At 42.2% G+C, this 14,409-nt stretch overlaps 1 protein-coding gene and 1 long non-coding RNA gene across 8 annotated transcripts in view; one reads left to right on the top strand and one right to left on the bottom strand.

Moving 5' to 3' along the window:
• Positions 1 to 14,409, bottom strand: part of Ush2a (usherin) — a 689,504-nt gene that overhangs the window by 403,672 nt on the left and 271,423 nt on the right. The window contains 3 exon segments of the mRNA XM_031338301.1: positions 5,933 to 6,124; positions 8,963 to 9,043; positions 9,170 to 9,373. Of these exon segments, the coding sequence (XP_031194161.1) occupies positions 5,933 to 6,124; positions 8,963 to 9,043; positions 9,170 to 9,373 (477 nt within the window).
• The window catches only part of LOC116068580, a 53,589-nt gene that overhangs the window by 27,237 nt on the left and 11,943 nt on the right, over positions 1 to 14,409 (top strand). The gene's annotated exons all lie outside the window — the stretch shown is intronic.

Raw genomic sequence — 14,409 nt, 5'->3', positions numbered from 1 at the left:
AACCCCGCCCCCTCAACCCCCAACCCCAGCCCTGGCATCTGCTCTGCTCTCCCTCACAGCACTTTCTAGTCCTTATCCTTTTTACTCTTCAATTATTTGCCTCGGATAATTATCAAGGTTACTTTGATGGTGCTCAATGTATACGCTAGCCCATCCTTCATTACTCCGTTTCTGTATTAGCAAAAGCTCTCTTTATTGCTTACAATTCCATCTGTGCATGGCCTTGCCTGCCCATCGGAGCTCTCGGGCAGCATACACACCTTTTGGAACCAAGTCAATGGGTCTTCAGTCTATACTGGCAGAAACAGAAACTAAGACAAAGAAAGGGCTCCATCGGTGAAGCCCACTTGCCGCGCGAGCATGAACCTGACTTTGAATCCCCTGCTTCTTGATCCAGAGGCTTAAAATCTACAACCATAATGGCAGAGAACACGGGCAGCTGGCAGACAGGTATGGTGTTACGCGGTAGCTGAGCATTCACACCTGATCCACAAAGCACGCTGCAGAGCGAGTGGGGTGAGGTGGGAAGAGAATGGGACTGAGAATGGGATGGGCTTTTGAAACCTCAAAACTCCCCCCTCCCCCCAATGACACACTTCCTTCAACAAGACCATGCCTTCCAATCCTTCCCAAAGGATTAGAACTGGGGACCAACTATTCAAACTTAAGGGCCTATGGGGGTCATTCTCATTCAAAGCACCATAACCCGTTAGCCTGGTCTATTCACCGACAAAGAACTAAGTGACTTTATCTCAAATAGATAGAGGGCAAGGAGCCCCACTAGATAACTGTGGCATATGTGTGCCTATAAATACACATACATATCACACACATACATATCACACACATACACACAAAAAAGATTAAAAAGTAAGATGAAAGGCAAAAAAATAAAATAAAGTGGTGAGCAAATCAGCCGATCATAGCTGTGATCCCAGATCTTGGGAAACGGAGGCAGGAGAATTAGTGTGAGTTTGATGTTAACTTGAACTACATAGTAGTCTATGTAGAACATTCCAAGCCAGTTGGACATTCAGCACGGGACCATGTCTCAAAACAATGACAACAACAACAACCACAACAACAACCACACACACACACACCACATATATAAATATCCATACAACGAGAAAGCTGCAACATCTGCACCTTGAAGGCAGAAACAAAGTCAACCCCACAACCATAAAAATAAATGTGAGTGAGCAAACCTCTGCTTCTAGAGCAAAGGTCTTCAAGATGAACATACAACTCAGTCCAACCACAGAACTACCAGATCCACTGTGAGTTTAAAGGTGAAAGCATACACAATGGGTATAAAAGCCCTAAGAACGGGCTGGAGAGATGGCTCAGCGGTTAAGAAACCTGACTGCTCTGCCAGACGTCCTGAGTTCAATTCCCAGCAACCACATGGTGGCTCACAACCATCTGTAATGGGATCTGATGCCCTATTCTGGTGTGTCTGAAGACAGCTATGGTGTACTCATAAATAGAATAAATAAATCTTTAAAAAAAAAAAGCCCTAAGAACAAAAAGAAAAATGACAATAGAAACAGTATTTTGGCTGGGTGGTGGTGGCACACACCTTTAATCCCAGCACTTGGGAAGTAGAAGCAGGTGGATTTCTGAGTTCGGGGCCAGCCGGGTCTACAGAGTGAGTTCCAGGACAGCCAGGGCTACACAGAGAAACCCCGTTTCAAAAGACAAAAACAAAACAAAAAAAACAAAAAACAAACAAAAAAACCCAATATTTTGAGGAAAACTGAAAATGAGAATTAATGAGAATTTTTCTACTCCTTCATCAACAGATTGCATACAGAAAATTAGTAGCCAGTCTGCGGCCTTCTCCTCCCTCTTCCCCATGCTTGCATTTCCCATGCTGATTTCCCACTCACTGTCCTGGTTCTCCATCTGGTCTGTCCTTCCTCTAAGGCTGTGGCACTCAACCTTCCTAAATCTACAACTCTTTAATATGGTTCCTCATGTTGTGGTGACCCCTCCCCTCAACCATAAAATTACTTTGTTGTTATTTCATAAGTGCAATTTTAGTACTGTTATGAATCATAATGTAAATTCTGATACTCAGGATATCTGATATGTGACTCTTGATGGGGTTGTGACCCACAGGCTGAGAACCACTTCTGTCGGGAGACATCTTCCAGAATCTTGAAAATGCTTCTCCACACTCAGTATGTGACTTGATCCTACACTGAATATAAATTTGTTATTTTAAGAAAGGTATTCAAAATTGACGTATCTAACATGAACAAATACCAATTCACCCTGAATACAAAATATACATTCTTAATTTTCAAACAACTTACAGGAAAAATGAAAATATTATATCAACTATACCAAGTATTTCTTAAAAATATTTGTATAAAGTATAGACTAAAAGAAAAATGACAACATTTGGAAGATTTATATTATATAAGAAAAATATCCAGTATTTTGCCAGGCAGTGGTGGTACATGCCTTTGACCCCAGCATTTGGGAGTTAGAGGCAGGTGGATTTCTGAGTTTGAGGCCAGCATGGTCTACAGAGTGAGTTCCAGGATAGCCAGGGCTACACAGAGAAACCCTGTCTTGAAAAACAAACAAACAAACAAACAAAAATACAGTATTTTTTTATAAGTAGAGAGAAAAATGTGACCTAGGCACTAGAAAAATTAACAAGAAACCAATTTAGGCCACATCTCAAAAGAAGTCTAGTGAGTAAATATTCAAACAGTGTCTCTAACAAGCAAATACATTTAAATTAAAACAATATCTTCAAGCTTTTGATTCTCAAATTTGCAAAGTTTTTTTAAGATTTATTTATTTATTTTATGTATATGAGTACACTATAGCTGTCTTCAGACACACCAGAAGAGGGCGTCGGATCCCATTATAGATGGTTGTGAGCCACCATATGGTTGCTGAGAATTGAACTCAGGACCTCTGGAAGAGCAGTCAGTGCTCTTAACAGCTGAGCCATCTCTCTAGCCTGGCAAAGGTTTTTCAAAAAAAATTATAAAATATAGTGGTAGCTAAGAAATGAAACATAAATTCTCGTGTTCTGCTTGATGGTAGAGAAGTACAACTTGTATAGCCTTTGGGGAAATTTGTACAAAGTTTTGGAAGTGATAAGCTCCTGAAACCACTACTCTACTGTTAGAAAATTTTACCTGATGCTACACACTGTGTTTGTTCATAGAGTATAGACCCTGACAGCTCCTGTTTATAACACTATGCGTGTCAAGCAGCATTTTGTATGTTCTATACAAATGTGGTGTTATCTTCTCTGGTTATCTTATGGGCTAAGTAGTTGCATTTCATTCTCATTAGCGAAACCGGATCTGAAGCATAGAGAGTTGAACTAAGTGAAGAAGTATCAGGACCAGAGTGGATCGTGCAATAGTAAGATTCTCTTGGGTATATATATTACTTTCCCATTTCATAGGTTAAGAAGAACATGAAAGAAGGATCCAGAAGGTAGTTTTAAGTCTCTCTATTAATTACTTTTCTTGCTGCTGTGAAAAAAAAGAGCTGGTATAAAGCAACCATGGAACCATTTTGGCTCATGATTTGAGGAGACACAGTGGGCATCAGAGCAGGGAAGGCATGGTGGTGGGAACGTGAGGTGGGTGGGTGAGCTGTGTTCTCAGTGAGAAAGTAGGCAGATGTGAATGCTGGTGCTCATCTGGTTTCCTTCTTCTCATTCCTTCTGCACTCCAAGCTACTGGGACAGTCTCGCCTACATGTAGCATGGATTTTTCATTCTCTGTCAAATCTTTCTGGGAAGATCCTCACAGAGACGTAGTCCCGTAGGACAGACTCATGCCCATGGTAGCAAAGAGCCATGAAAAGTCTACAGAAGACATTGAGCACTTTGACTTGATCAGTAGGTAGGAAGACATGGATGAATTTAACAAACACACATGTAGATATGTGGAGGGGAGGAGAAGATGAGCAGGCAATAATAATGCTCAAGGGGAGAACAGACAGGATTGATCATATCTTTACTGGTGAGAAAGTTAACAAGATCTTGCAAGGTAGACTCAACTTCCATTGTGGTATCTAATGTGTCTGAACTATGAAGGCAACAATGTGAAGGATGTAGAGGGAACATTCACACTTGCGTAATTTGGAAAAAAATAGATTATAAGAAAGAGTTTATGGAAAAGGGGCAGGATGGTGTTGCTTGAGAGCTGTCATGATAAACTGCAGGACTGCTTCTGTATTGCCTAGCCAACTGTGTGATGTGGAAGAAGTTCAACTGGGGGCTTCAGGTTGAGTTTCCATCAGGGAGTATTGGAGAGAAGAAGGAAGTGGAGAATCGTAGTTCTTTCTAGAAAGTTTGACTATGGTCTGATGAACTGGGTCAGGAGATAAAGGTGCTTGCCACCAAGCCTGGTGACCTGAGCTCAATCCCTGCGACCCACGTGGCAGAATGAGAGAATGAGCCTCTCACCCTGCTCTTGATGTGGACATATGTACTGCGCCATGTGTGTCCATACAAATGCATCCACAGTAAATAAGAGTGATTAAAAATAAATAAAATCCAGCAATGTGTACATATTTAGATGACACATAAAACTTCTAAATAGGAATGAAGGCTTGGGGCTGTGTAGTGAATATGCCTGAAAGAGAAAGTGATCAAGGAGATGCTCATGTCTACATGTTCAAATATTTAATATCCAGTTAAAAGATTTTGCTATAGAGCAGAGGTTTTTCTCTTGGGGACAAAGACTTCTACTTGGCTTTCTAGTTAAGTCTGCTGTAGCATTTTCTAAAGCTGAAATTCCTGTTCCTACACACATGGATTCTGGTGTGAGACTGTCAGTGAGGTGTGGGCGTATTCTCTTCTAATCACTCTTCATGGCCAGCTGCACTGTGAAAAATTGATTCCCTGATTTGCCAGTCAAATGGCTGGGGCTATCACCCCCCTCCACCTTGAGATAATTAGGTTTAATCAGCAATTTTACAATAAATAATGGTTCTGTGAACTTGGGCTAGTCCCAAAGAGTAAAGTTTTACATGGTAAAATAAGCAAAGTAGTCATATACACATTTGTGTGTGTATGTGTGTGTGTGTGTGTGTGTGTGTGTGTATGTTAGTCCTAAAGAGTAAAGTTTTACATGGTGAAACATGCAAAGCGGTCATATACACATTTGTGTGTGTGTATGTGTGTGTGTGTGTGTGTGTGTGTGTGTGTGTTAGTCCCAAAAATAAAGTTTTACATGGTAAAACATGCAAAGTGGTCATATACATATTTGTGTATATATATAAAAATATAAAGAGTAAAGTTTTACGTGGTAAAATATACAAAGTGGTCATATACACATTTGTGTGTATGTACATATATATACATATGAGTGTGTATATACATATATATATGTATATGCATTTGTATGTATAGATATGTATATGAGCTTTAAAAAGATGTTTATGCAATATTCAAAGGCTATGAATCCTATAACCTAGTCCTTAAAAGAAGGAGAGAAGATGAACTTCTGAATGCATCTATATTCACTGAAATCTTTGCAGAATTACCCTTTTTATCCTAGGCAGATAGATAGATACAGGACTCCGTCACACTGATTTTCTTATTTGGTTGGTGGGATTTGTGTGTGTGTGTGTGTGTGTGTGTGTGTGTGTGTGAGTGTGCGTGTATACACGTATTTATTTGCTTTGTAACAGGGTATTGCTATGCAGCCTAGGATGACCTCCTGCTTACAGTGTGACCCGAGCTGGCCTGGCACTCTTTATTCTTATACCTTGCCTTCTCAACCTTGTGCTTACAGGTGTTTGCAATCATAGTCTGCCTCGTTTTGTTGTTTTCAAACTGAGGCAAACACACATACCCAACATATTCGGGAGAGGAAAGACCATTCTGTTATCCAAAACCAAAACAAAGGAAACTGCAAGATGGACTCTAAGGCATCTCCTTTACCTGAGCGGGTGTTGGTGTCATGAAGCTCAGTGCTGGCAGAGGGCATGTGGGGCTGGGAGCTGTCCTCACCGTAGGCTTTCAGAACATACTTCTCCAGGACACCTTTAAGCACAGCAGGTTCATCCCAGGCCACCTCAACGCTATATCCATTTATGCTCTGGGCTCTTGTGGGAGTTGGCACACTCTGTGGAGCTGGGAAAGAATAAAAGAGAGAGAGGGAGAGCGAGCGCCAGTCTGAGGGGATGACTGTTCCTATTCTTCACTTTTAATGGCAGCCGTAAATCAGACTCAACCATTAGCATAAATACAATTTATTAGAGTTGTAACTTTTCAGCATTGATTTAATATGACTGCACATCTTGAGCCATTCAGTTTAAGCTATATTTCAAAACCATCAAAACTCCATCGACAGAACATCCTTTTTTAGTTGAGACCAGGTTTCCCCCAAAACTTTGACCGTTATCCAATGTGTTTAAGCAACAGTCATCAGGAAGGAGGCGCTTGGTCGGCAGGTAGCAGGATGAAGGAGGATAATGATGTGCCATGTTGGAGCAAGGCAATTAGGCTGTTATTACCCACCGTGAGCTGACACTTTATGCCTTTCAGGTAGCCCCAAAAAGGAGAACCGCACGTGTGATTGTATGCATTCCTGGAATGGCTCTTCCCACTTTCCAAATTCAATTGTTTTTTTTAAATGGTTTTCAAAAAGCAAAGCTGCGGCAGGTATGATATATAGGACACAATTTTAATTGCATTTGAGAGGTAAAGGGAGTCGGTGCCCTGGACATACTTCAAAATCAGTTTTGGAGACATTCTCTTCAGAGTATCTCAGAACGAAAAGAGAACGCTTATAGGAACTATAGGAGACCTCGCAAGCTGAGCGCTGATTTCAAATATCGGTAACCTTTAACTATTCGTTAGATATTTACATAGCTCCGACCAGTAACAACTTCATCCCAGCTGACCACACCGGGAACACAAAGAAAGAGCCCACGGAACTGTGTGACAGCATGATGAACGAGAGCGAGGCTCTAACTGCTCCTGGGCTTCCGAGCCATCGATGGACGATGGGAGACTGTCAGGTTCCCCACATGTAACCGTCTCCTCCCTGACTTTACTGTTCAGACCAATACAACAGGACAGCTTTGAGGGAGGCAAAGCGAACATTAAGGGTGAGAGGAGGCACAGCGAGCGGCTCTCTGCGCTTAAAACACTACAGGCCTCGACGGAAAACAGCGCAGGCAACCGAGGTGCCAGGAAAAGAGACAAGGGGAGAGACGCTGATTTTATTCGTTGTGAAGTGTGGTGCAGGGCAAAGATGGTGCTGTCTACCAGATGGTCTTCTCATAAGGGACGGAGCAAAACCGACTCAAAAAATAATTAAATAGTGCAATTACTCTCCAGCCCTCGGGAGCTGCTTGGTGCTGTGGTCAGATTGCAGATGTGAATCTGTGACACAGGACCTGTGGTCAGATCATGGCTGTACCGTCAGAACCCCATAGAGGGGGACACGTTGGGGAGTTAGCGAACAACAGATTTTCTAGCTACCCACTAATTTGCCTGAAGGCAGACTTTTGTAGCATATTTGCGAAGAACATGGCGGACTGTGAGAGGTAGAAACGTGTCGGTTACCAATGGCTACTTTATCCTGTGTCTTTCACCCACCCTGACCTCAAGGGGGGTCTTGAGAGAATGCTCATCTCAATGGCTTGTCTATACATAGATAATTATTTTTGTCATCTTAGGAGATTCTCCCATCATCCTCTCTGGAAAAATCTATAGACAGCGTTATCTTGAAAGCTATCAGTTAGGGGTTGAACTGGTTTGTTTTGTGTACCAACTTGACACAAACTGGAGTTATCACAGAGAAAGGAGCCTCCCCTGAGGAAATGCCTCCATGAGGTGCTGCTGTAAGGCATTTTCTCAATTAGGGATCAAGTGTGGAGAGAGCCCATTGTGGGTGGAGCCATCCCTGGGCTGATAGTCTTGGGTTCTATAAGAAAACAAGCTGAGCAAGCCAGGGGAAGCAAGCCTGTAAGCAGCACCCCTTCATGGCCTCTGCACTATCACTTGCCTCCAAGTTCCTGCCCTGTGTGAGTTCCTGTCCTGACTTCCTTTGGTGATGAACAGCAATGTGGAAGTGTAAGATGAAGAAACCCTTTCCTCTCCAACTTGCCTCTTGATCATGATGTTTTGTGTGGGAATGCAAACCCTGACTAAGTCAGTGATCTATCTCAGGATTTTATATCCTTAAAAGGAAGGTGCCTCAGGCAGTAACCAATTATTGAGAAATATGAAAGAACAGCATGGTGAAAAGCATGTTTTGGGACATTTTTTTTATGGCTAGAGAAACTGTCCTCAGAGACATTGCCGCCTCTAATGTGCTTGACTTTCTGACAGACATTCTATTGTATTAGTAGAAAACTCCTGATTCATCAAGCACTTTGTGATCAATAGCTCCCAGTCATGCCACCCTCAGAAAGACTATGCTGTTACGGTCAGAAGTACAGAACACCTACCCGCTGCTCGGGAGTCTGAGACCTGGTTTAGCATGTCTCCTCACTGTTTCTCTTCTGATTTGAAAACATTAAACTTACTTGAAACTTTTCACTCTTGAGGGTGGGTCACTCTACAAGGCTATTGTTCGCCACCGTGACAGATAGGTCATGATAAAGAGATGTCCCTGATTCTGCAGTGCACTCTCTGTGACACTCAGGAACTTATCATCCCGTGTAATGGTACCCTCATGTCTTTCTTCCCCCTTTTGTGATATAGATGATTGGTAGTTGTTCCCCACTCCGAAAGAGCATGGGGGCACCTGTTAAATCTTTAAGTACCTTAGTTTCCTTTCTCTGAGTCTAAGGAGAAGAAAAAAGCCCTAGCAAGACACAGTGAACTCTGACAACATCAAATGCGGTGCTCTGTATTTTTCCACAGCCATTTTCAAACCAACCTGGCTGCTTCAGGGTTTATGTGTACAGACATACGCATATGTGAACACAGTAATGCTTGCAAATCAGCAGAGTTTACCTGTGCTCAATGTGTGTCCCCGACTCCAATCACTGGACACCGAACCTCCTTCGTGTGAGGCTGTGACCCGATACAGGTATTCTTAAAGGGAGATAAGAAGTAGAAAGTTTAAAACCGGCTTCCTTCAGACTTGCAGTGGGCTTTGAGCAAGGGAAAAGAAAGCAGATGGCAGACCCGTAGCATTTAATTTAGAGACCACCAGGTTACCTGTAAAGGGCCGGAGACCGCTCTCGTAAACACTCTGCTGGCTTCCCCGATAAACCAGGATGGAGTCACTTCCCCGACAGTTAACAGTACTGTCACTTGATAGGCATCCATCCTGATTGACTCTGACAGCACGGCTGGACACAGATGCCAAGTTAACGACAACACCCCGTGTAAATGCAACTTCTTTCACGCAGCCACGGAACCCTAGCAAACAGAAAGGGATTCGTGTCACAGAAAGGGCTTGGGTCATTAATGACCAACTGTTTTTGCACTCTGAAGTTTTACCTCTTGGGGGAGGGTTTAGTTCGGGACAGTGATTAAAGACTTGTTTGAGAAATCTTTAAGGCTCTTGTTTTTCATCTGGTTAAGTAGTTCCACAGGTGGATTTATAGATGCCATTTTGAAAGCTGTATACTCATAGATAATTGCAATCCTACTTTGGCACATAAACAGGATTTCTTTTGCCTGTATAGGCCTACATGTTCTAAATTCTTTGTGCTATAAAGTACAATTTAAACTTTTATACAAGACAGACAGGAGTCGCCATGTACCTGGTCAACATAGGATAATTATTTTCATGAGCAAGTGGTAAGGAGTGAAAAAAAAGAATCATCCCTTGATTTGTATGATTTGGGAACAAGGTAGACTATGAAATGTTTATGTAGGACGGTAATGAACTTACTTTTCATTGCCTTTAATGTGGTATGAGCTGCATAATAATAATTTTATTGGTATGGAATATGTCTCAGAGAAGCCAGCAGGAGGAGGCAAGAGTCCTGCGCTCTGTCATTTTCTCTGTACTCTGTCATCTTGAGTAAACACCTTGAATGCACACTGGGTTTACACTTAAATTAGCAAAGACCATCATCAGTCAGTGTCAGCAACGTTAACCCCATAAACTCCCTGGAACGTGCATTTCACATGTTGAGCCTGAAACACGGACTACCACTGCCGGGGAAAGTGAACAAGTGCATTTGTAGATTTCATCGTGTTTGCATAGACAGATAACTGCTCAGCCAAGGAGTCACCGTTTCCTTGAACATGTGTTGACAGAGGCCATGACTGGGAAGCCTGGCCAGAAGATGCCCAGAAATATGCCTCAAATTTGGATGAAAGGGGACTGTAGTCAAAACTCCCCCATAAACACTCACCTTTCAGCACAAGACAATGTCAAGTTTGAAAAGTCTTGGGCGCACTGTGAGTATTCTTAAAGATTAAAATGGCCAAATTGTTCTCTCTTCAGTGTTTAGCTGATATCTTATTATTTCTTCTATGGTGTTAAGCTGCAGTCTACTTCCCTTTAAATGCCTTTGGCTATTATTCCAATTCCTTCAGGCCTGACTGATCAATACTGCGAGTCTATCTTCAATACATGGTAGACATGAAAAGAGTTGGTTGAATTGAGTTGGAAGCAGTGAGGCTTGGTATAAGATGTATTCGCTGGAAATTTCAGAGCCGAAGAATTCTGTTGTTAATAGCAGCCATTCTCTGATGATACGTATGAGGATCATCTCACATCTCTGCGCCCTATTTTCTATCCCCATATAAAAAGAGGACAAAAGACAGGCAGCTTTCACAATGTGGCTATGCTGCCCTAAGGAATGCCACACGCTTCCTTCCGGAGCTTCGGGTTGTCAAGATGGAGATGGGGATGGGGATGAAGATGCACTGCTGTTTGTATACGATGCTACTAAAAAGGTCTATTTAAAATGGGAACAAAACCTCTGGGGGATGGTCTGGATCAATCAAGGCCTTGTTATGCGGTTGTGAGAAACTGATTTCTATCTTTGGAAACCAAATAAAAATGATGGGCAATCACCCGAGCTTGATGATAAACCTATTGCTGAAGACTTTGATCACGGCACATGGTGCAATCAAGATGCTGTTGTCCAGGAAGCCTCCTCCCTGATGGCTGGCTCTCACAGTTCTGGAAGGTGATCTCCAGGTTGCTAGGGGATAAATGGTGCACAGCCTCATCAAAGCTATGGGGAAGATGTGCTGACGGGTACAGGAGTCGCAGGGATGTTACAGTAGCACCAGTTGCTTTATTATTGAATTTCTAACTGATTGATTATTGGATTCATTATATATCAGACTGGAGGCCAGCTTCAGCTTAGTAGCATAAGTCTGACCAAGTACCCACAGCTGGGTAGCTCAAAGGCCCCAAGGGTGAATCTACTACTATTATATTTTGCTAAGACAATACTTAGTATCAAACTGCCCTTTAAATGTATAGCTCTGTGCCCATAGATTAGTGTAGCTCAGAGATCCTCCAAGAACCTTTGTGCGATGATTAATGTAGAAACTCACAACCGGTCAAGGTACAGAGAAAAAAATGGCTTATGAAGGCTCAGCATCTATATCATACTCTTTACTCAAGGTTCAGGGAACACTACAGAAGAGAGTGTGGGAGGGTTATGAGAGCCAGAGGTCAGGGGTGACCATAGCAAAACAATGCCTTCTGGACAGTACAGGATCAATGTGTGCATGAGCTCTAACAGATATCCTGCAGAAGACCTGAACAACATCAAGCCAGCGCACATTGCAACACAGAGTAAGGAGGGACTCCCATGCTTCCATCACTGGCTGAGCAGCTATTGCCTACGGAGGGCCAGTGGAGGATGGAGGGTCAGCTGGCTTTAGTAGTATAGTGCCGGGTAGGCGGAGTGTTCTCCAGTAAAGGTCTTCACCCATCCCTGTATATGGTGCACAAATTGGACTTAGTGATATGTATATATACATACATATGTATATATACATATATGTGTGTATATATATGTATATATATATATATATGTACATATATATATAAAACAAGGCAAGAAATTGAAATGTAGAGAGTAGGTGCTGGAAGACAAGAGTTTTGATAAAAATGATCCACTCACATTGAACACATGTGTAGATGTCATAAAGACTGAATGTTGTATCAGAGCCCTTTTAAGAAATGCTGGGTGTTTTTGTAACGGCTTGTCCTCCCAGTGTTTGGGCGGAGGAGACCCCTGAGGTTTTCTAGCTAGCCAATCTAGCCAGCCAGAGAGATGTAGACAAGTGAAGAACCCTGATTTCACAATAAACGAATAAATACCTAAATATGTGGACAGTAGCCAAGGAATAACACCACAGGTAGGCTTTTGGCCTCCATATGCAAAGGCATACATATTCACATGCAGGCACGATGTGTACCTGGAGGTATATGCACGTACACATATAAATAGACAGCAAAAACTGGTTAGAAGTTTCATGTTCATCATGTTTCACTATAATTTTCAAGACTTAATCATCTGATGACATGGAGATCTCTTTACTGCATAGATATTTAAAGGAAAGGCACAGGTATGGTGAATACTTTTCAATTTGCACACAGAAGGTATCCATAGAGGCAAGAAGCAGGTTTTAAGGCACCAACTGCTAAAGCAAAGACTCCTGGGACCTTAACCTGCTGGCAAAGGCATTGAGCCGACTTGCAGGGTCCTACTGGGGTTCCTTCAGTTGGAACAGATTCCTCTGACTCCATTATTTCAACACTGTGCCACCAAACTCTCCCTAAGACACTTCAGAACATGAGTGGATGTGATTAATTAAAAAGCTGGGAAAGGAATTGCTTTTGGTGGAGTGGAGGCTCTTTCTTCATCCCCTGCCTTTGTACAAAAAGAACCAAAGGTCCTGTACCCTTTTTGCTTTCGCCAGCACCCGAATGTCTCAAGTGTCTATGTGGAAGAATCAGAAAAGCAGCAGTGGGCTATGTCCCCTGAGAGGCAGGTAGAATAGGTTCTAGTTTGCCCCTTCCCTGCCTTCCAAGCGTTTTAGACAGAGTACACATTACAGGATTATGTGCCTTGGGCAGTTATAGCTGGCCTGGATGTGTTTGTTGTGATATTTCCAAGAGGATGAACTCCTATAGTTCTGTGAGATGTTACAAGTTTAGCAAATAAAGTTGCCTAGACGTTTCAAAACAAAGAGGAAAATTAATTTTACAATTGATTCGAAGGACAGTTACATTAATGGCTAGAGAAAGTAATAACGTCAATACAACCCCAAAATGGAGTCTGGAAAAGGGAGGCTCTAATTAGGAAGCATAGAGAAGGATGAGGTAAAAAAAAAATAATAAAGACTACTGAGAGGATTGAGAGAGATGCATTAAGTAAACATGAATCATTTCAATTACGCGTGGCTGCCTGTAGGCTACACATCTCTTTGTTGGATGTTCTCTCAGGTGAGCATACATCCAGCTAAAATAGATCAGCATGTCTCAAAGTATCTGAGTCAGAATCTTAAGGCACAGAGTGCATGGGGTGGGGGAGACTCTCAAACCTGGACTTTTATCAACATTTCATCCCATTCCTGTGTACCTGGGACGATGATGATGACGATAACGATGACGAAGACAATGGTGATGATGTTGACGACAATTAAAAAAAGCTAACTTCTATTTCTTACTATCTTTAAACATTATTATGCTTGAAGACTTCAATAGTTTGTTAGTGGTTTAAAACCAGTGACACAGATAAAACCCACACACTAAAAAAGCTTAGTCTATGCGTAAATAAAAAGTGCATTGGTATCATAGACGTACAACTAGTATAGGTAAAATTGCTCCCCTTGGGTCTCTGTTGGTGCCTTACATTATTTTTCTCAGCATCAGTTCCGCATGCTGTTTCATTCTGTCTCCGAGGCCATCGATGGTAACAGGTATAATTCTCTAGTCTAAGCCTGGATATGGAGTTGGTTTTATCCAACACTGCCCAGCCCCACGTAAACAGAGTGCGATCACTCACAGAGATTTACCAGGTTCCCTTGAACACCAGAAAGCCTGAAAATCTAGGGACAACCTTGTGTGAATGTAATATTTTTAGCAGCTGCTACATCTTAAGTGCCTTGAAAATGTCATTACTGTCTCAGATCCTGGTTATTCATTAACTCCTTACTGCTACTTCGTTCAGCGTGTTCTTACAGCGGCCCATATATTCTCAATCCGAAGTCATTTAAATCTTTATGTACTTACCAAATAGGCAAAGACTGCTTTGTGGAAATTTTAACCATTCATGGGGTGTAGATTTCAAAGTGTACAGAGAACATTCTCTCTATGAGAGCACGGTTGGTCACACTCTGAAAATTTCTGTTGTTCCCAAGTCACAGAGGTGGAGCAATGGCAAACGCCAATCAAAAGAATATGTCACCGTACGGAATTCAAACTGAGGCACCAGGTTGTCCACTATGGACTCTTTTGTTGTTTTGGTTTG

The sequence above is a fragment of the Mastomys coucha genome, unplaced genomic scaffold (genome assembly GCF_008632895.1).
Source record: "Mastomys coucha isolate ucsf_1 unplaced genomic scaffold, UCSF_Mcou_1 pScaffold1, whole genome shotgun sequence".
Classification (NCBI taxonomy): Eukaryota; Metazoa; Chordata; class Mammalia; order Rodentia; family Muridae; genus Mastomys; species Mastomys coucha.
This window is presented reverse-complemented; position numbering and strand designations above follow the sequence as displayed.